Below are 21860 nucleotides of genomic sequence, written 5' to 3'. Positions count from 1 at the left end.
CTTCATTCCTAAACGCCCAGGAAGTAGAAACTGACCTAGTAGAATGAGCTGTAATCCTCTGAGGCGGAGTTTTACCCGACTCAACATAGGCAAGATGAATTAAAGATTTCAACCAAGATGCCAAAGAAATGGCAGAAGTTTTCTGGCCTTTCTAGAACCGGAAAAGATAACAAATAAACTAGAAGTCTTTCGGAAAGACTTAGTAGCTTCAACATAATATTTCAAAGCTCTAACAATATCCAAAGAATGCAACGATTTCTCTTTAGAATTCTTAGGATTAGGACATAATGAAGGAACCACAATGTCTCTACTAAAGTTGTTGGAATTCCCAACTTAGGTAAAAATTCAAAAGAAGTTCGCAACACCGCCTTATCCTGATGAAAAATCAGAAAAGGAGACTCACAAGAAAGAGCAGATAATTCAGAAACTCTTCTGGCAGAAGAGATGGCCAAAAGGAACAAAACTTTCCAAGAAAGTAATTTAATGTCCAATGAATGCATAGGTTCAAATGGAGGAGCTTGAAGAGCCCCCAGAACCAAATTCAAACTCCAAGGAGGAGAAATTGACTTAATGACAGGCTTTATACGAACCAAAGCTTGTACAAAACAATGAATATCAGGAAGAATAGCAATCTTTCTGTGAAAAAGAACAGAAAGAGCAGAGATTTGTCCTTTCAAGGAACTTGCGGACAAACCCTTATCTAAACCATCCTGAAGAAACTGTAATATTCTCGGTATTCTAAAAGATTGCCAAGAAAAATGATGAGAAAGACACCAAGAAATATAAGTCTTCCAGACTCTATAATATATCTCTCTGGATACAGATTTACGAGCCTAAAACATAGTATTAATCACAGAATCAGAGAAACCTCTTTGACCAAGAATCAAGCGTTCAATCTCCATACCTTTAAATTTAAGGATTTCAGATCCTGATGGAAAAAAGGACCTTGAGACAGAAGGTCTGGTCTTAACGGAAGAGTCCACGGTTGGCAAGAGGCCATCCGGACAAGATCCGCATACCAAAACCTGTGAGGCCATGCCGGAGCTACCAGCAGAACAAACGAGCATTCCTTCAGAATCTTGGAGATTACTCTTGGAAGAAGAACTAGAGGCGGAAAGATATAGGCAGGATGATACTTCCAAGGAAGTGATAATGCATCCACTGCCTCCGCCTGAGGATCCCGGGATCTGGACAGATACCTGGGAAGTTTCTTGTTTAGATGAGAAGCCATCAGATCTATTTCTGGAAGTTCCCACATTTGAATAATCTGAAGAAATACCTCTGGGTGAAGAGACCATTCGCCCGGATGCAACGTTTGGCGACTGAGATAATCCGCTTTCCAATTGTCCATACCTGGGATATGAACCACAGAGATTAGACAGGAGCTGGATTCCGCCCAAACCAAAATTCGAGATACTTCTTTCATAGCCAGAGGACTGTGAGTCCCTCCTTGATGATTGATGTATGCCACAGTTGTGACATTGTCTATCTGAAAACAAATGAACAACTCTCTCTTCAGAAGAGGCCAAGACTGAAGAGCTCTGAAAATTGCACGGAGTTCCAAAATATTGATCGGAAGTCTCACCTCCTGAGATTCCCAAACCCCTTGTGCCGTCAGATACCCCCACACAGCTCCCCAACCTGTAAGACTTGCATCTGTTGAGATTATAGTCCAGGTCGGAAGAACAAGAAGCCCCCTGAACTAAACGATGGTGATCTGTCCACCATGTCAGAGTGTCGTAAAATCGGTTTAAAGATATTAATTGAGATATCTTTGAGTAATCCCTGCACCATTGGTTCAGCATACAGAGCTGAAGAGGTCGCATGTGAAAACGAGCAAAGGAGATCGCATCTGATGCGGCAGTCCTAAGACCCAACATTTCCATGCATAAGGCTACCAAAGGGAATGATTGTGACTGAAGGTTTTGACAAGCTGATATCAATGTTAAACTTCTCTTGTCTGACAAGGACAGAGTCATAGACACTGAATCTATCTAGAAACCTAAAAAGGTTACCCTTGTCTGAGGAATCAATGAATTGATTGGTAAATTGATCCTCCAACCATGAACTTGAAGAAACAACACAAGTCGATTCGTATGAGATTCTTCGAAAATGAGAAGACTGAGCAAGTACCAAGATATCGTCCAAATAAGGAAATACCAAAACCCTGTTCTCTGATTACAGAAAGAAGGGCACCTTCTATTGTAGACATATAATGCCCTTGCTAAACAAAATGCAGGATAGTCCTACAGTAACCATCTTGAATGTTGGTATCCTAACATAACGATTCAATAATGATAGATCCGGAACTGGTCTGAAGGAATTGACCTTCTTTGGTACAATGAAGAGAGAAAATAAAACCCCAGCCCCTGTTCCAGAACTGGAACTGGCATAAATACTCCAGCCAACTCTAGATCTGAAACACATTTCAGAAATGCTGAGCCTTTGCTGTGTTAACTGGGACACGGGAAAGAAAAAAATCTCTTAGCAGGAGGCCTTAACTTGAAGCCAATTCTGTACCTTTCTGAAACAATGTTCTGAAACCAGAGATTGAGAACGGAATTGATCCAAATTTCTTTGAAGAAAACGTAATCTGCCCCATACCAGCTGAGCTGGAATAAGGGCCGCACCTTCATAGGTATTTAGGAGCTGGCTATAGGTTTCTATAAGGCTTGGATATATTCCAAACTGGAAATAGTTTCCAAACTGATACCGCTCCTGAGGATGAAGGATCAGGCTTTTGTTCCTTGTTGTGAGGAAAGGAACGAAAATGATTATTTACCCTGGAAAGAAAGGGAAAGCAAAGTTGACTTAGAAGACATATCAGCATTCCAAGTTTAATCCATAAAGCTTTTCTAGCTAAAATAGCTAGAGACATATACCTGACATCAACTCTAATGATATCAAAAGATGGTATCACCAATAAAATTATTAGCATGTTATAGAATAATAATAATGCTATAAAATTATGATCTGTTACTTGTTGCGCTAAAGCTTCTAACCAAAAAGTTGAAGCTGCAGCAACATCCGCTAAAAATATAGCAGGTCTAAGAAGATTACCTGAACATAAGTAAGCTTTTCTTAGAAAGGATTCAATTTTCCTATCTAAAGGATCCTTAAATGAAGTACTATCTGCCGTAGGAATAGTAGTACATTAGCAGGAGTAGAGACAGCCCCATAACCTTAGGGATTTTTGTCCCAAAAAACTCTAATCTGTCAGATGGCACAGGATATAATTGCTTAAACGTCTAGAAGGAGTAAATAAATTACCCAAATTATTCCATTCCCTGGAAATTACTTCAGAAATAGCATCAGGGAGAGAAAACACTTCTGGAATAACTACAGGAGATTTAAAAACCTTATTTAAACGTTTACATTTAGTATCAAGAGAACCAGAATCCTCTATTTCTAATGCAAATAATACTTCTTTAAGTAAAGAACGAATAAATTCCATCTTGAACAAATACAAAGATTTATCAGCATCAACCTCAGACAGAAACCTCTGAACCAGAAGAACCATTATCAGTATCAGAATGATGATGTTCATTTAAAAATTCATCTGAAAAAAGAGAAGTTTTAAAAGACTTTTATGTATACTAGAAGGAGAAATAACAGACATAGCCTTAATGGATTTAAAAAATAAAATCTCTTATGTTATCAGGAACACTCTGAAAATTAGATGTTGACGGAACAGCAACATGTAATGTAACAGTACTAAAGGAAATTTTATCTGCATTAATAAGTTTGACATGACATGCAATACAAACAACAGCTGGAGAAACAGATACCAAAAGTTTATAGCAGATACACTTAGCTTGGTAGCTCCAGCACTGGGCAGTGATTTTCCTGAAGTATCTTCTGACTCAGTTGCAACGTGGAACATCTTGCAATATGTAAAAGAAAAAAACAACATATAAAGCAAAATTGATCAAATTCCTTAAATGACAGTTTCAGGAATGGGAAAAAAATGCCAGTGAACAAGCTTCTAGCAACCAGAAGCAATAAATAATGTGACTTAAATAATGTGGAGACAAAAGTGACGCCCATATTTTTTAGCGCCAAAAAAGACGCCCACATTATTTGGCGCCTAAATGCTTTTGGCGCCAAAAATGACGCCACATCCGGAACGCCGACATTTTTGACGCAAAAAAAGGTCAAAAAATGACGCAACTTCCGGCGACACGTATGACGTCGGAAACAGAAAAAAAATTTTGCGCCAAAAAAGTCCGCGCCAAGAATGACGCAATAAAATGAAGCATTTTCTGCCCCCGCGAGCCTAACAGCCCACAGGGAAAAAGTCAAATTTTTTAAGGTAAGAAAAAATGATTGAAACAAATGCATTTATCCCAAATATGAAACTGACTGTCTGAAAAAACAGAATTTATGTTTACCTGATAAATTACTTTCTCCAACAGTGTGTCCGGTCCACGGCGTCATCCTTACTTGAGGGATATTCTCTTCCCCAACAGGAAATGGCAAAGAGCCCAGCAAAGCTGGTCACATGATCCCTCCTAGGCTCCGCCTTCCCCCGTCATTCGACCGACGTAAAGGAGGAATATTTGCATAGGAGAAATCATATGATACCGTGGTGACTGTAGTTAGAGAAAATAAATCATCAGACCTGATTAAAAAAACCAGGGCGGGCCGTGGACCGGACACACCGTTGGAGAAAGTAATTTATCAGGTAAACATAAATTCTGTTTTCTCCAACATAGGTGTGTCCGGTCCACGGCGTCATCCTTACTTGTGGGAACCAATACCAAAGCTTTAGGACACGGATGATGGGAGGGAGCAAATCAGGTCACCTAGATGGAAGGCACCACGGTTTGCAAAACCTTTCTCCCAAAAATAGCCTCAGAAGAAGCAAAAGTATCAAATTTGTAAAATTTGGTAAAAGTGTGCAGTGAAGACCAAGTCGCTGCCTTACATATCTGATCAACAGAAGCCTCGTTCTTGAAGGCCCATGTGGAAGCCACGGCCCTAGTGGAATGAGCTGTGATTCTTTCAGGAGGCTGCCGTCCGGCAGTCTCATAAGCCAATCTGATGATGCTTTTAAGCCAAAAAGAGAGAGAGGTAGAAGTTGCTTTTTGACCTCTCCTTTTACCAGAATAAACAACAAACAAGGAAGATGTTTGTCTGAAATCCTTTGTAGCCTCTAAATAGAATTTTAGAGCACGAACTACATCCAAATTGTGCAACAAACGTTCCTTCTTTGAAACTGGGTTCGGACACAAAGAAGGCACGACTATCTCCTGGTTAATATTTTTGTTAGAAACAACTTTCGGAAGAAAACCAGGTTTAGTACGCAAAACCACCTTATCTGCATGGAACACCAGATAAGGAGGAGAACACTGCAGAGCAGATAACTCTGAAACTCTTCTAGCAGAAGAAATTGCAACCAAAAACAAAACTTTCCAAGATAATAACTTGATGTCAACGGAATGTAGGGGTTCAAACGGAACCCCCTGAAGAACTGAAAGAACTAAATTGAGACTCCAAGGAGGAGTCAAAGGTTTGTAAACAGGCTTGATTCTAACCAGAGCCTGAACAAAAGCTTGAACATCTGGCACAGCCGCCAGCTTTTTGTGAAGTAAAACAGATAAAGCAGAAATCTGTCCCTTCAAAGAACTTGCAGATAATCCTTTCTCCAAACCTTCTTGAAGAAAGGATAGAATCTTAGGAATTTTTATCTTGTTCCATGGGAATCCTTTAGATTCACACCAACAGATATATTTTTTCCATATTTTATGGTAGATTTTTCTAGTTACAGGCTTTCTGGCCTGAACAAGAGTATCAATGACAGAATCTGAGAACCCTCGCTTTGATAAAATCAAGCGTTCAATCTCCAAGCAGTCAGTTGGAGTGAGGCCAGATTCGGATGTTCGAACGGACCTTGAATAAGAAGGTCCTGTCTCAAAGGTAGCTTCCATGGTGGAGCCGATGACATATTCACCAGATCTGCATACCAAGTCCTGCGTGGCCACGCAGGAGCTATCAAGATCACCGATACCCTCTCCTGTTTGATCCTGGCTACCAGCCTGGGAATGAGAGGAAACGGTGGGAACACATAAGCTAGGATGAAGCTCCAAGGTGCTACTAGTGCATCCACTAGAGTCGCCTTGGGATCCCTGGATCTGGACCCGTAGCAAGGAACCTTGAAGTTCTGACGAGACGCCATCAGATCCATGTCTGGAATGCCCCACAATTGAATTATTTGGGCAAAGATTTCCGGATGGAGTTCCCACTCCCCCGGATGAAATGTCTGACGACTCAGAAAATCCGCTTCCCAATTTTCCACTCCTGGGATGTGGATTGCAGACAAGTGGCAGGAGTGAGTCTCCGCCCATTGAATTATTTTGGTCACTTCTTCCATCGCCAGGGAACTCCTTGTTCCCCCCTGATGGTTGATATACGCAACAGTCGTCATGTTGTCTGATTGAAACCGTATGAATTTGGCCTTTGCTAGCTGAGGCCAAGCCTTGAGAGCATTGAATATCGCTCTCAGTTCCAGAATATTTATCGGGAGAAGAGATTCTTCCCGAGACCAAAGACCCTGAGCTTTCAGGGGTTCCCAGACCGCACCCCAGCCCACCAGACTGGCGTCGGTCGTGACAATGACCCACTCTGGTCTGCGGAAGCTCATCCCTTGTGACAGGTTGTCCAGGGTCAGCCACCAACGGAGTGAATCTCTGGTCCTCTGATCTACTTGTATCGTCGGAGACAAGTCTGTATAATCCCCATTCCACTGACTGAGCATGCACAGTTGTAATGGTCTTAGATGAATTCGCGCAAAAGGAACTATGTCCATTGCCGCGACCATCAAACCCATTACTTCCATGCACTGCGCTATGGAAGGAAGAAGAACAGAATGAAGTACTTGACAAGAGCTTAGAAGTTTTGTTTTTCTGGCCTCTGTCAGAAAAATCCTCATTTCTAAGGAGTCTATTATTGTTCCCAAGAAGGGAACTCTTGTTTACGGAGATAGAGAACTTTTTTCTACGTTCACTTTCCACCCGTGAGATCTGAGAAAGGCCAGGACAATGTCCGTATGAGCCTTTGCTTGTGGTAGAGACGACGCTTGAATCAGTATGTCGTCCAAGTAAGGTACTACTGCAATGCCCCTTGGTCTTAGCACCGCTAGAAGGGACCCTAGTACCTTTGTGAAAATTCTTGGAGCAGTGGCTAATCCGAATGGAAGTGCCACAAACTGGTAATGCTTGTCCAGAAAGGCGAACCTTAGGAACCGATGATGTTCCTTGTGGATAGGAATATGTAGATACGCATCCTTTAAATCCACCGGGGTCATGAATTGACCTTCCTGGATGGTAGGAAGAATTGTCCGAATGGTTTCCATTTTGAACGATGGAACCTTGAGAAATTTGTTTAGGATCTTGAGATCTAAGATTGGTCTGAATGTTCCCTCTTTTTTGGGAACTATGAACAGATTGGAGTAGAATCCCATCCCTTGTTCTCCTAATGGAACCGGATGAATCACTCCCATTTTTAACAGGTCTTCTACACAATGTAAGAATGCCTGTCTTTTTATGTGGTCTGAAGACAATTGAGACCTGTGGAACCTCCCCCTTGGGGGTAGCTCCTTGAATTCCAGAAGATAACCTTGGGAGACTATTTCTAGCGCCCAAGGATCCATAACATCTCTTGCCCAAGCCTGAGCGAAGAGAGAAAGTCTGCCCCCCACCAGATCCGGTCCCGGATCGGGGGCCAACATCTCATGCTGTCTTGGTAGCAGTGGCAGGTTTCTTAGCCTGCTTACCTTTGTTCCAGCCTTGCATTGGCCTCCAGGCTGGCTTGGTTTGAGAAGTATTACCCTCTTGCTTAGAGGATGTAGAACTTGAGGCTGGTCCGTTTCTGTGAAAGGGACGAAAATTTGGTTTATTTTTAGCCTTAAAAGACCTATCCTGAGGAAGGGCGTGGCCCTTACCCCCAGTGATATCTGAAATAATCTCTTTCAAGTCAGGGCCAAACAGCGTTTTCCCCTTGAAAGGTATGTTAAGCAATTTGTTCTTGGAAGACGCATCCGCTGACCAAGATTTTAGCCAAAGCGCTCTGCGCGCCACAATAGCAAACCCTGAATTTTTCGCCGCTAATCTAGCTAATTGCAAAGTGGCGTCTAAAGTAAAAGAGTTAGCCAATTTAAGAGCGTGAACTCTGTCCATAATCTCCTCATAAGAAGAATCTTTATTGAGCGACTTTTCTAGTTCATCGAACCAGAAACACGCTGCTGTAGTGACAGGAACAATGCATGAAATTGGTTGTAGAAGGTAACCTTGCTGAACAAACATCTTTTTAAGCAAACCCTCTAATTTTTTATCCATAGGATCTTTGAAAGCACAACTATCTTCTATAGGGATAGTAGTGCGTTTGTTTAGAGTAGAAACCGCCCCCTCGACCTTGGGGACTGTCTGCCATAAGTCCTTTCTGGGGTCGACCATAGGAAACAATTTCTTAAATATAGGGGGAGGGACAAAAGGAATGCCGGGCCTTTCCCATTCTTTGTTTACAATGTCCGCCACCCGCTTGGGTATAGGAAAAGCTTCGGGGGGCCCCGGGACCTCTAGGAACTTGTCCATCTTACATAATTTCTCTGGAATGACCAAATTGTCACAATCATCCAGAGTAGACAACACCTCCTTAAGCAGAGCGCGGAGATGTTCCAATTTAAATTCGAATGTAATCACATCAGGTTCAGCTTGTTGAGAAATTTTCCCTGAATCTGAAATTTCTCCCTCAGACAAAACCTCCCTGGCCCCCTCAGACTGGTGTAGGGGCATGTCAGAACCATTATCATCAGCGTCCTCATGCTCTTCAGTATTTTCTAAAACAGAGCAGTCGCGCTTTCGCTGATAAGTGGGCATTTTGGCTAAAATGTTTTTGATAGAATTATCCATTACAGCCGTTAATTGTTGCATAGTAAGGAGTATAGGCGCACTAGATGTACTAGGGGCCTCCTGTGTGGGCAAGACTGGCGTAGACGAAGGACGGGATGATGCAGTACCATGCTTACTCCCCTCACTTGAGGAATCATCTTGGGCATCATTTTCTCTAAATTGTTTGTCACATACATCACATCTATTTAAATGAGAAGGAACCTTGGCTTCCTCACATACAGAACATAGTCTATCTGATAGTTCAGACATGTTAAACAGGCATAAACTTGATAACAAAGTACAAAAAACGTTTTAAAATAAAACCGTTACTGTCACTTTAAATTTTAAACTGAACACACTTTATTACTGAATATGTGAAAAAGTATGAAGGAATTGTTCGAAATTCACCACAATTTCACCACAGTGTCTTAAAGCCTTAAAAGTATTGCACACCAAATTTGAAAGCTTTAACTCTTAAAATAACGGAACCGGAGCCGTTTTTATATTTAACCCCTATACAGTCCCTGGTATCTGCTTTGCTGAGACCCAACCAAGCCCAGAGGGGAATACGATACCAAATGACGCCTTCAGAAAGCTTTTTCTATTTATCTGAGCTCCTCACACATGCATCTGCATGCCTTGCTTCCCAAAAACAACTGCGCATTAGTGGCGCGAAAATGAGGCTCTGCCTATGATTAGAGAAGGCCCCCAGTGAAAAAGGTGTCCAATACAGTGCCTGCCGTTTCTTTAACATAATTCCCAAGAATAAAATAACTCCTCAAAGCTATAAACTATTAAAAATGCTTATAAATCAATCGTTTTAGCCCAGAAAAATGTCTACCAGTCTTTAAAGCCCTTGTGAAGCCCTTTATTCTTATTTAATAAAAATGGCTTACCGGATCCCATAGGGAAAATGACAGCTTCCAGCATTACCAAGTCTTGTTAGAAATGTGTCATACCTCAAGCAGCAAAAGTCTGCTCACTGTTTCCCCCAACTGAAGTTAATTCCTCTCAACAGTCCTGTGTGGAAACAGCCATCGATTTTAGTAACGGTTGCTAAAATCATTTTCCTCTTACAAACAGAAATCTTCATCTCTTTTCTGTTTCAGAGTAAATAGTACATACCAGCACTATTTTAAAATAACAAACTCTTGATTGAAGAATAAAAACTACATTTAAACACCAAAAAAACTCTAAGCCATCTCCGTGGAGATGTTGCCTATGCAACGGCAAAGAGAATGACTGGGGAAGGCGGAGCCTAGGAGGGATCATGTGACCAGCTTTGCTGGGCTCTTTGCCATTTCCTGTTGGGGAAGAGAATATCCCTCAAGTAAGGATGACGCCGTGGACCGGACACACCTATGTTGGAGAAATAAGGAATGCTGAACATTCTGAGTCAAGGCAAATAAATGTTTGAATACATATATTTAGAACTTTATAAACAAAGTGCCCAACCATAGCTTAGAGTGTCACAGAAAATAAGATTTACTTACCCCAGGACACTCATCTACATGTTTGTAGAAAGCCAAACCAGTACTGAAACGAGAATCAGCAGAGGTAATGGTATATATAAGAGTATATCGTCGATCTGAAAAGGGAGGTAAGAGATGAATCTCTACGACCGATAACAGAGAACCTATGAAATAGACCCCGTAGAAGGAGATCACTGCATTCAAATAGGCAATACTCTCCTCACATCCCTCTGACATTCACTGCACGCTGAGAGGAAAACCGGGCTCCAACTTGCTGCGGAGCGCATATCAACGTAGAATCTAGCACAAACTTACTTCACCACCTCCATCGGAGGCAAAGTTTGTAAAACTGAATTGTGGGTGTGGTGAGGGGTGTATTTATAGGCATTTTAAGGTTTGGGAAACTTTGCCCCTCCTGGTAGGAATGTATATCCCATACGTCACTAGCTCATGGACTCTTGCTAATTACATGAAAGAAATATATATATATACATACATACATACATAGATACATACATACACACAAATACATATATACACACACACACACCATAGAAGTTGATCTAAAAATATTTAAACTGTAATTTCTTACCAGTTCTGGGTTCCTTCATAGGTCTACAAACAGTCCACTGGTTTTGATGGGGATCAAACCTCTCAATACTAGACAAGTGAGACACACCATTGTGTCCTCCCACAACAAATATAAATCCCAGCATAACGCTGACACCAAAGTGAATTCTTTTATCTGACATTGGGGCAACCATCTCCCAGGAGTCTTTACTTGGATCGTACCTTTCCACACTTTAAAAGAAAAAAAATAAGAAAAAAATATTTAATACATTATTTGAATAAAATGTTTCATGAAAGAAAGCAGACAATAATATAAATCTTTCTACAGGAAGTCAAAAATGAAATGTGCATGGAAAAAGTTCAATTTTAAATAGAAATATTGTTTCACTATACTTCCATTAGCAAAAATGCTTCTAAAAAAAAAAAAAAGTTATTACTGCATTTTAGCGGCATATGCACATATGATGTGAGGGCCCGTGCACCAGTATTTAAACACTAAACCTTTGCATAGGGTCAGCATTGGCTTGTATGATACAATGAAGTATTCACAGACACAATACACACCACTGCCAGCTCTCTGAGCTTGAATATTGGTGCACAGCATATGTGCGTATGCCAAAGTAATATTTATAACTTTTACTATAACATTTTTGCTAATAGAAGTATACTGCAAACACTCATATATTTAAAATTGAAATAAAGCATTTCAATTTTGATCTTTCTATCCCTTTACATGGACCAGCATGCCCTTTTTGTGGCCTTAGTCTGCCTGTGATTTGTATAAGCCTGCAACCCCTTGACTCTAAGCAACAAGCCTGCCCCCGGCCTCTTAAGAACAAGCCTGTGCCCCCCTCCCGCCTCTCAGCGACAAACTGTGACCACCTGACCTCTCAGCAACATATCTGTGACCCCCTGGCCTCTCAGCAACAAGCCTGTGACCACCCCCGCCTGTCATCAACAAGCCTGTGACCCACCCACCTCTCAACAACAAGCCTGTGACCCCTCCGCCTCTCAGCAGAAACTGTGACCACCTGACCTCTCAGCAACAAGCCCGTGACCCCCCGCCTCTCAACAACAAGCCTGTGACCCCCCCGCCTCTCAGCAAAAACTGTGACCATCTGACCTCTCAGCAACAAGCCTGTGACCCCCCCGCCTCTCAACAACAAGCCTGTTCCCACCTGACCTTTTCACAAGCATGTGCCCCCCCCCCCCCCCGCCTATCAGCAACAAGCCTGTGACCCCCCCGGCCACTCAGCAACACACTGTGACCACTTGACCTCTCAGCAGCAAACTGTGACCACCTGACCTCTCAGCAACAAGCCTGTGAGCCCCCTGGCCTCTCAGCAACAAGCCTGTGAGCCAACTGGCATCTCAGCAACAAGCCTGTGACGCCCCTCGGCCTCTTAGCAACAAGCCTGTGACTCCCGCGACCCCTCAACAACAAGCCTGTGACCCCCACAGCCTCTCAGCAACAAACTGCTACCACCTGGCTTCTCAGTAACAAGCCTGTGACACCCTTCCCCCAGCCTCTCAGTAACAAGCCTGTAACCCCGCCAGCCTCTCAGCAACAAGCCTGTGACCCCCACAGCCTCCCAGTAACAAGCCTGTGACCCCCACAGCTCTCAGCAACAAACTGCTACCACCTGGCTTCTCAGAAACAAGGCTGTGACACCCTTACCCCGGCCTCTCAGCAACAAGCCTGTAACCCTCGCCGGCCTCTCAGCAAAAAACCTGTGAGCCCCTGGCCCCTCAGCAACAAGCCTGTGACCACCTGGCCCCTCAGCAATAAGCCTGTGACCCCCTGGCCCCTAACCAACAATCCTGTGAACTCCTGGTCCCTCAGCAACAAGCTTTTGACCCCCTGGCCCCTCAGCAACAAGCCTGAGACTCCCTGGCCCCTCAGCAACAAGCCTGTGACCTCCCAGGTCTTTCAGCAAAAAGCCTGTGACCCCCCGAGGCCTCTCAGCAACAAGCCTGTGACTCCCACGCTTCTCAGCAACAAACTGCTACCACCTGGCTTCTAAGTAACAAGCATGTGACACCCTCACCCCGGCCTCTCGGCAACAAGCCTGTGATACCCTCACCCCGGGCCTCTCAGCAACAAGCCTGTAACCCCTGCTGGCCCCTCAGCAAAAAGCCTGTGACCCCCTGGCCCTTCAGTAAAAAGCCTGTGACCCCCCCCCCCCAGTAAAAAGCCTGTGACCACCTGCTGGCCCCTCAGCAAAAAGCCTGTGACCCCCTGGCCCCTCAGTAAAAAGCCTGTGACCCCCCCCCTCCCCCCTCAGTAAAAAGCCTGTGACCCCCCCCTCCCCCCCCAGTAAAAAGCCTGTGACCACCTGGCGTCTCAGCAACGAGCCTGTGACCCCCTGGCGCCTCAGCAACAATCCTGTGTCCCCCTGGCGCCTCAGCAACAAGCCTGTGTCCCCCTGGCGCCTCAGCAACAAGCCTGTGACCCCCTGGCGCCTCAGCAACAAGCCTGTGACCCCCTGGCGCCTCAGCAACAAGCCTGTGACCCCCTGGCGCCTCAGCAACAAGCCTGTGACCCCCTGGTCCCTAACCAACAATCCTGTGAACTCCTGGTCCCTCAATAAGCCTGTGACACACCTGACATCTTAGCTAAAATCCGGGAGACTCCTGACCTCTCAACAGTTACTGTGACTATGACTCCTAGCTACTTAGCTTCTGGTATCTGCAGACTGCATTTCTTGGCTTATGTATTCCACCCCCCTCTTCACACCTTCCTGTTTCCTGGTCTCTTAATAGTAAATCTGTCTAAATCAATCTAAAATTGTAAATGCAACCTCAGAATTCTAAATGGCTCCCAAATTATAAACAAATGTGTTAACTCATTTGCATATGGTCTGGTCATCTCAACGGTGCATGTACCTCTGGTTGAGTAACTAGCAGTTAATGGGCCACAGCTATCTGACAGAAACCCTTTCCAGGACACAACAATTCATACACTTTTTCAATCGGTGTTCTACAGAAAAAGAAAAGATTCCAAATATTGTAACCCCATTAAATCAGTCATTTTTACCTGTATGTAATTTGTTTTATAATTATCACTCTCCAGCTTCATATCCTAGACACATGTTGGAACAAACTAATAATAGTGATATAGATTTTCAATAAAGGGCCAGGTTACAAGTGGAGCGCCAACAGTTACGCACGAGCGAAAAGGAGTTTATCGCGGGTGTTTGTATGTGTTGGGTTTACCGCTAATATTGCAAGTTGAAAGTAAATGCGATCGATTGAGTGCAATTACCATTTACGCTAGAATGATTACCGCGTCCTCAGAGCACTGGTTAACTGTTTCGTAAAGCAAACATGTCACAAAACACATCAAAAATACATTACAAAGTAAAGATACACTTATAATAACACCATCCAATAAATTTTTATATATATATATATATATATATATATATATATATATATATATATATATATATATATATATATATATATACATACATACACACACACCACAAAAAGTTATAAGGGCTCAAAGATATGAGGTCTCAGGTGTTAGAAAGAAAAAAAAAAGACAGGCAAAGGGCTTTAATATAGAGATACATACATTTACATGTCTAAAGATGTATGTGTATATATTTATATGTATTTACAGACATATATACATATATAAACACATAAATACAAGTGTACACACATATAGACATATATAACTGCATTGGAGCCCCTTGCCGTTAAATAGATGAAAAACATAATTTATGCTTACCTGATAAATTTATTTCTCTTGTAGTGTAGTCAGTCCACGGGTCATCCATTACTTATGGAATATATCTCTTCCTAACAGGAAGCTGCAAGAGGATCACCCAGCAGAGCTGCCATATAGCTCCTCCCCTCACATGTCATATTCAGTCATTCGACCAAAGCAGACGAGAAAGGAGAAACCACAGGGTGCAGTGGTGACTGGACTTTAATTAAAATTTAGGTCTGCCTTAAAGACAGGGCGGGCCGTGGACTGACTACACTACAAGAGAAATAAATTTATCAGGTAAGCATAAATTATGTTTTCTCTTGTTAAGTGTAGTCAGTCCACGGGTCATCCATTACTTATGGAATACCAATACCAAAGCTAAAGTACACGGATGAAGGGAGGGACAAGGCAGGAAGATTAAACAGAAGGAACCACTGCCTGAAGTACCTTTCTCCCAAAAATAGCCTCCGAAGAAGCAAAAGTGTCAAATTTGTAAAATTTTGAAAAGGTGTGAAGCAAAGACCAAGTCGCAGCCTTGCAAATCTGTTCAACAGAGGCCTCATTTTTAAAGGCCCAGGTGGAAGCCACAGCTCTAGTAGAATGAGCTGTAATCCTTTCAGGAGGCTGCTGTCCAGCAGTCTCATAGGCTAAACGTATTATGCTACAAAGCCAGAAAGAGAGAGAGGTAGCCGAAGCCTTTTGACCTCTTCTCTGTCCAGAGTAAACGACAAACAGGGAAGAAGTTTGACGAAAATCTTTAGTTGCCTGCAAATAGAACTTCAGGGCACGGACTACGTCCAAATTATGCAAAAGTCGTTCCTTCTTTGAAGAAGGGTTAGGACACAGTGACGGAACAACAATCTCTTGATTGATATTCCTGTTTGTAACCACCTTAGGTAAGAACCCAGGTTTAGTACGCAGAACTACCTTGTCTGAATGAAAAATCAGATAAGGAGAATCACAATGTAAGGCAGATAACTCAGAGACTCTTCGAGCCGAGGAAATAGCCATCAAAAACAAAACCTTCCAGGATAACAGCTTGATATCAATGGAATGAAGGGGTTCAAATGGAACGCCTTGAAGAACATTAAGAACTAAGTTTAAGCTCCACGGCGGAGCAACAGTCTTAAACACAGGCTTAATCCTAGTTAAAGCCTGACAAAAAGCCTGAACGTCTGGCGTTCAATCTCCATGCAGTCAGCCTCAGAGAAATTAGATTTGGATGTTTGAAAGGACCCTGAATTAGAAGGTCCTGTCTCAGAGGCAGAGACCACGGTGGACAGGACGACATGTCTACTAGATCTGCATACCAGGTCCTGCGTGGCCACGCAGGCGCTATCAGAATCACCGAAGCTCTCTCCTGTTTGATCTTGGCAATCAAACGAGGAAGCATCGGGAATGGTGGAAACACATAAGCCATGTTGAAGACCCAAGGGGCTGTCAGAGCATCTATCAGCACCGCTCCCGGGTCCCTGGACCTGGATCCGTAACAAGGAAGCTTGGCGTTCTGGCGAGACGCCATGAGATCCAGATCTGGTTTGCCCCAACGATGAATCAGTTGAGCAAGACCTCCGGATGAAGTTCCCACTCCCCCGGATGAAAAGTCTGGCGACTTAGAAAATCCGCCTCCCAGTTCTCTACGCCTGGGATGTAAATCGCTGACAGGTGGCAAGAGTGAGACTCTGCCCAGTGAATTATCTTTGAGACTTCCAACATCGCTAGGGAACTTCTGGTTCCCCCTTGATGGTTGATGTAAGCCACAGTCGTGATGTTGTCCGACTGAAATCTGATGAACCTCAGAGTTGCTAACTGAGGCCAAGCTAGGAGAGCATTGAATATTGCTCTTAATTCCAGAATATTTATTGGGAGGAGTTTCTCCTCCTGAGTCCATAATCCCTGAGCTTTCAGGGAGTTCCAGACTGCGCCCAGCCTAGAAGGCTGGCGTCTGTTGTGACAATCGTCCAATCTGGCCTGCGAAAGGTCATCCCCTTGGACAGATGTGGCCGAGAGAGCCACCATAGAAGAGAATCTCTGGTCTCTTGATCCAGACTTAGTAGGGGGGACAAATCTGAGTAATCCCCGTTCCACTGACTTATCATGCACAATTGCAGCGGTCTGAGATGCAGGCGCGCAAATGGTACTATGTCCATTGCCGCTACCATTAAGCCGATTACTTCCATGCACTGAGCTACTGACGGGTGTGGAATGGAATGAAGGACACGGCAAGCATTTAGAAGTTTTGATAACCTGGCCTCTGTCAGGTAAATTTTCATCTCTACAGAATCTATAAGAGTCCCTAGAAAGGGAACTCTTGTAAGTGGTAATAGAGAACTCTTTTCCACGTTCACCTTCCACCCATGCGACCTCAGAAATGCCAGAACTATCTCTGTATGAGACTTGGCAGTTTGAAAACTTGACGCTTGTATCAGATAATGACGCTTAGGTACCGATAATGATCCTTGTGAATCGGTATGTGAAGGTAGGCATCCTTTAAGTCCACTGTGGTCATGTACTGACCCTCTTGGATCATGGGAAGGATGGTTCGAATAGTTTCCATTTTGAATGATGGAACTCTTAGAAATTTGTTTAGGATCTTTAAGTCCAAGATTGATCTGAAGGTTCCCTCTTTCTTGGGAACCACAAATAGATTTGAATAGAATCCCTGCCCGTGTTCCGTCCGCGGAACTGGGTGGATCACCCCCATTAGTAAAAGGTCTTGTACACAGCGTAGAAACGTCTCTTTCTTTATTTGGTTTGCTGATAACCTTGAAAGATGAAATCTCCCTCGTGGAGGAGAAGATTTGAAGTCCAGGAGATATCCCTGAGATATGATCTCCAACGCCCAGGGATCCTGGACATCTCTTGCCCAAGCCTGGGCGAAGAGAGAAAGTCTGCCCCCCACTAGATCCGTTTCCGGATAGGGGGCCCTCTCTTCATGCTGTCTTGAGGGCAGCAGCAGGTTTCTTGGCCTGCTTGCCCTTGTTCCAGGACTGGTTAACTTTCCAGCCCTGCCTGTAACGAGCAACAGCTCCTTCCTGTTTTGGAGCGGAGGAAGTTGATGCTGCTCCTGCCTTGAAGTTACGAAAGGCACGAAAATTAGACTGTTTGGCCTTTGATTTGGCCCTGTCCTGAGGTAGAGCATGGCCCTTACCTCCCGTAATGTCAGCTATAATTTTTTTCAAGCCGGGCCCGAATAAGGTTTGCCCTTTGAAAGGAATATTAAGCAATTTAGATTTAGAAGTCACGTCAGCTGACCAGGATTTAAGCCATAGCACTCTGCGCGCTTGGATGGCGAATCCGGAGTTCTTAGCCGTAAGTTTAGTTAAATGTACGACGGCATCAGAAACAAATGCGTTAGCTAGCTTACGTGCTTTAAGCTTGTTCATAATTTCATCCAATGGAGCTGTGCGAATGGCCTCTTCCAGAGACTCAAACCAGAATGCCGCCGCAGCAGTGACAGGCGCAATGCATGCAAGGGGCTGTAAGATAAAACCTTGTTGAACAAACATTTTCTTAAGGTAACCCTCTAATTTCTTATCCATTGGATCTGAAAAGGCACAACTATCCTCCACCGGGATAGTGGTACGCTTAGCTAAAGTAGAAACTGCTCCCTCCACCTTAGGGACCGTCTGCCATAAGTCTTGTGTGGTGGCGTCTATAGGAAACATTTTCCTAAATATGGGAGGAGGGGAAAAGGGCACACCAGGTCTATCCCACTCCTTGCCAATAATCTCTGTAAGCCTTTTAGGTATAGGAAACACGTCAGTACACACCGGTACCGCATAGTATTTATCCAACCTACATAATTTTTCTGGAATTGCAACCGTGTTACAATCATTCAGAGCCGCTAATACCTCCCCTAGCAATATGCGGAGGTTATCAAGCTTAAATTTAAAATTAGAAATCTCTGAATCCAGTCTCCCTGGATCAGATCTGTCACCCACAGAATGAAGCTCTCCGTCTTCACGTTCTGCAAACTGTGACGCAGTATCTGACATGGCTCTCAGCTCATCCGCGCGCTCTGTCCTTAACCCAGAGCTATCGCGCTTGCCTCTTAATTCTGGCAATTTAGATAATACTTCTGTCATAACAGTAGCCATGTCTTGCAAAGTGATTTGTAAGGGCCTCAACGATGTACTTGGCGCCACAAAATCACGCACCTCCTGAGCGGGAGGCGAAGGTACTGACACGTGAGGGGAGTTAGTCGGCATAACTTCCCCCTCGTTGTCTGGTGATAATTTCTTTACATGTAAAGATTGACTTTTATTTAAAGTAGCATCAATGCAATTAGTACATACATTTCTATTGGGCTCCACATTGGCCTTTAAACATAGTGAACAAAGAGATTCATCTGTGTCAGACATGTTTAAACAGACTAGCAATGAGACTAGCAAGCTTGGAAATACTTTTCTAAATAAATTTACAAGCAATATAAAAAACGCTACTGTGCCTTTAAGAAGCACAAAAAGCTGTCACAGTTGAAATAACAATGAACCAAAAACATAATTTATGCTTACCTGATAAATTCCTTTCTTCTGTTGTGTGATCAGTCCACGGGTCATCATTACTTCTGGGATATAACTCCTCCCCAACAGGAAATGCAAGAGGATTAACCCAGCAGAGCTGCATATAGCTCCTCCCCTCTACGTCAGTCCCAGTCATTCGACCAAGAATCAACGAGAAAGGAGTAACCAAGGGTGAAGTGGTGACTGGAGTATAATTTAAAAGATATTTACCTGCCTTAAAACAGGGCGGGCCGTGGACTGATCACACAACAGAAGAAAGGAATTTATCAGGTAAGCATAAATTATGTTTTCTTCTGTTATGTGTGATCAGTCCACGGGTCATCATTACTTCTGGGATACCAATACCAAAGCAAACGTACACGGATGACGGGAGGGATAGGCAGGCTCATTATACAGAAGGAACCACTGCCTGAAGAACCTTTCTCCCAAAAATAGCCTCCGAAGAAGCAAAAGTGTCAAATTTGTAAAATTTGGAAAAAGTATGAAGCGAAGACCAAGTTGCAGCCTTGCAAATCTGTTCAACAGAGGCCTCATTCTTAAAGGCCCAAGTGGAAGCCACAGCTCTAGTGGAGTGAGCTGTAATTCTTTCAGGAGGCTGCTGTCCAGCAGTCTCATAGGCTAAACGTATTATGCTACGAAGCCAAAAAGAGAGAGAGGTAGCAGAAGCTTTTTGACCTCTCCTCTGTCCAGAATAAACGACAAACAGGGAAGAAGTTTGGCGAAAATCTTTAGTTGCCTGCAAGTAGAACTTGAGGGCACGAACTACATCCAGATTGTGTAGAAGACGTTCCTTCTTTGAAGAAGGATTTGGACACAAGGATGGAACAACAATCTCTTGATTGATATTCCTGTTAGTGACTACCTTAGGTAAGAACCCAGGTTTAGTACGCAGAACTACCTTGTCTGAGTGAAAAATCAGATAAGGAGAATCACAATGTAAGGCTGATAACTCAGAGACTCTTCGAGCCGAGGAAATAGCCATTAAAAACAGAACTTTCCAAGATAACAATTTTATATCAATGGAATGAAGGGGTTCAAACGGAACACCCTGTAAAACGTTAAGAACTAAGTTTAAACTCCATGGCGGAGCAACAGCTTTAAACACAGGCTTGATCCTAGCTAAAGCCTGACAAAAGGCCTGGACGTCTGGATTTTCTGACAGACGCCTGTGTAACAAGATGGACAGAGCTGAAATCTGTCCCTTTAATGAACTAGCTGATAAACCCTTTTCTAAACCTTCTTGTAGAAAGGACAATATCCTAGGGATCCTAACCTTACTCCAGGAGTAACGTTTGGATTCGCACCAGTATAGGTATTTACGCCATATTTTATGGTAAATCTTTCTGGTAACAGGCTTCCTAGCCTGTATCAGGGTATCAATAACCGACTCAGAAAAACCACGTTTTGATAAAATCAAGCGTTCAATTTCCAAGCAGTCAGCTTCAGAGAAGTTAGATTTTGATGTTTGAATGGACCCTGTATCAGAAGGTCCTGTCTTAGAGGTAGAGACCAAGGCGGACAGGATGACATGTCCACTAGATCTGCATACCAAGTCCTGCGTGGCCATGCAGGCGCTATTAGAATCACTGATGCTCTCTCCTGTTTGATTTTGGCAATCAATCGAGGAAGCAGCGGGAAGGGTGGAAACACATAAGCCATCCCGAAGTTCCAAGGTGCTGTCAAAGCATCTATCAGAACCGCTCCCGGATCCCTGGATCTGGACCCGTAGTGAGGAAGTTTGGCGTTCTGGCGAGACGCCATGAGATCTATCTCTGGTTTGCCCCAACGTCGAAGTATTTGGGCAAAGACCTCCGGATGAAGTTCCCACTCCCCCGGATGAAAAGTCTGGCGACTCAAGAAATCCGCCTCCCAGTTCTCCACTCCCGGGATGTGGATTGCTGACAGGTGGCAAGAGTGAGACTCTGCCCAGCGAATTATCTTTGATACTTCCATCATTGCTAGGGAGCTTCTTGTCCCTCCCTGATGGTTGATGTAAGCTACAGTCGTGATGTTGTCCGACTGAAACCTGATGAACCCCCGAGTTGTTAATTGGGGCCAAGCCAGAAGGGCATTGAGAACTGCTCTCAATTCCAGAATGTTTATTGGAAGGAGACTCTCCTCCTGATTCCATAGTCCCTGAGCCTTCAGAGAATTCCAGACAGCGCCCCAACCTAGTAGGCTGGCGTCTGTTGTTACAATTGTCCAGTCTGGCCTGCTGAATGGCATCCCCCTGGACAGGTGTGGCCGATAAAGCCACCATAGAAGAGAATTTCTGGTCTCTTGATTCAGATTCAGAGTAGGGGACAAATCTGAGTAATCCCCATTCCACTGACTTAGCATGCACAATTGCAGCGGTCTGAGGTGTAGGCGTGCAAAAGGTACTATGTCCATTGCCGCTACCATTAAGCCGATCACCTCCATGCATTGAGCTACTGACGGGTGTTGAATGGAATGAAGGACACGGCATGCATTTTGAAGCTTTGTTAACCTGTCTTCTGTCAGGTAAATCTTCATTTCTACAGAATCTATAAGAGTCCCCAAGAATGGAACTCTTGTGAGAGGCAAGAGAGAACTCTTCTTTTCGTTCACTTTCCATCCATGCGACCTTAGAAATGCCAGAACTAACTCTGTATGAGACTTGGCAGTTTGAAAGCTTGAAGCTTGTATTAGAATGTCGTCTAGG

At 43.7% G+C, this 21860-nt stretch overlaps 1 protein-coding gene across 2 annotated transcripts in view; it reads right to left on the bottom strand.

Annotated features, from left to right (window-relative positions):
• Positions 1-21860, bottom strand: part of KLHL28 (kelch like family member 28) — a 305199-nt gene that overhangs the window by 138019 nt on the left and 145320 nt on the right. For both annotated transcript variants that reach the window (XM_053697850.1, XM_053697851.1), the window contains exon 4: positions 10953-11161. In XM_053697850.1, coding sequence (XP_053553825.1) covers positions 10953-11161 — 209 coding nt within the window. The remainder of the gene's footprint in view (positions 1-10952; positions 11162-21860) is intronic.

The sequence above is a fragment of the Bombina bombina genome, chromosome 1 (genome assembly GCF_027579735.1).
Source record: "Bombina bombina isolate aBomBom1 chromosome 1, aBomBom1.pri, whole genome shotgun sequence".
Lineage (NCBI taxonomy): Eukaryota > Metazoa > Chordata > Amphibia > Anura > Bombinatoridae > Bombina > Bombina bombina.
Note: the sequence above shows the minus strand (reverse complement) of the source record. Positions and strands in the feature narration are given on the sequence as shown.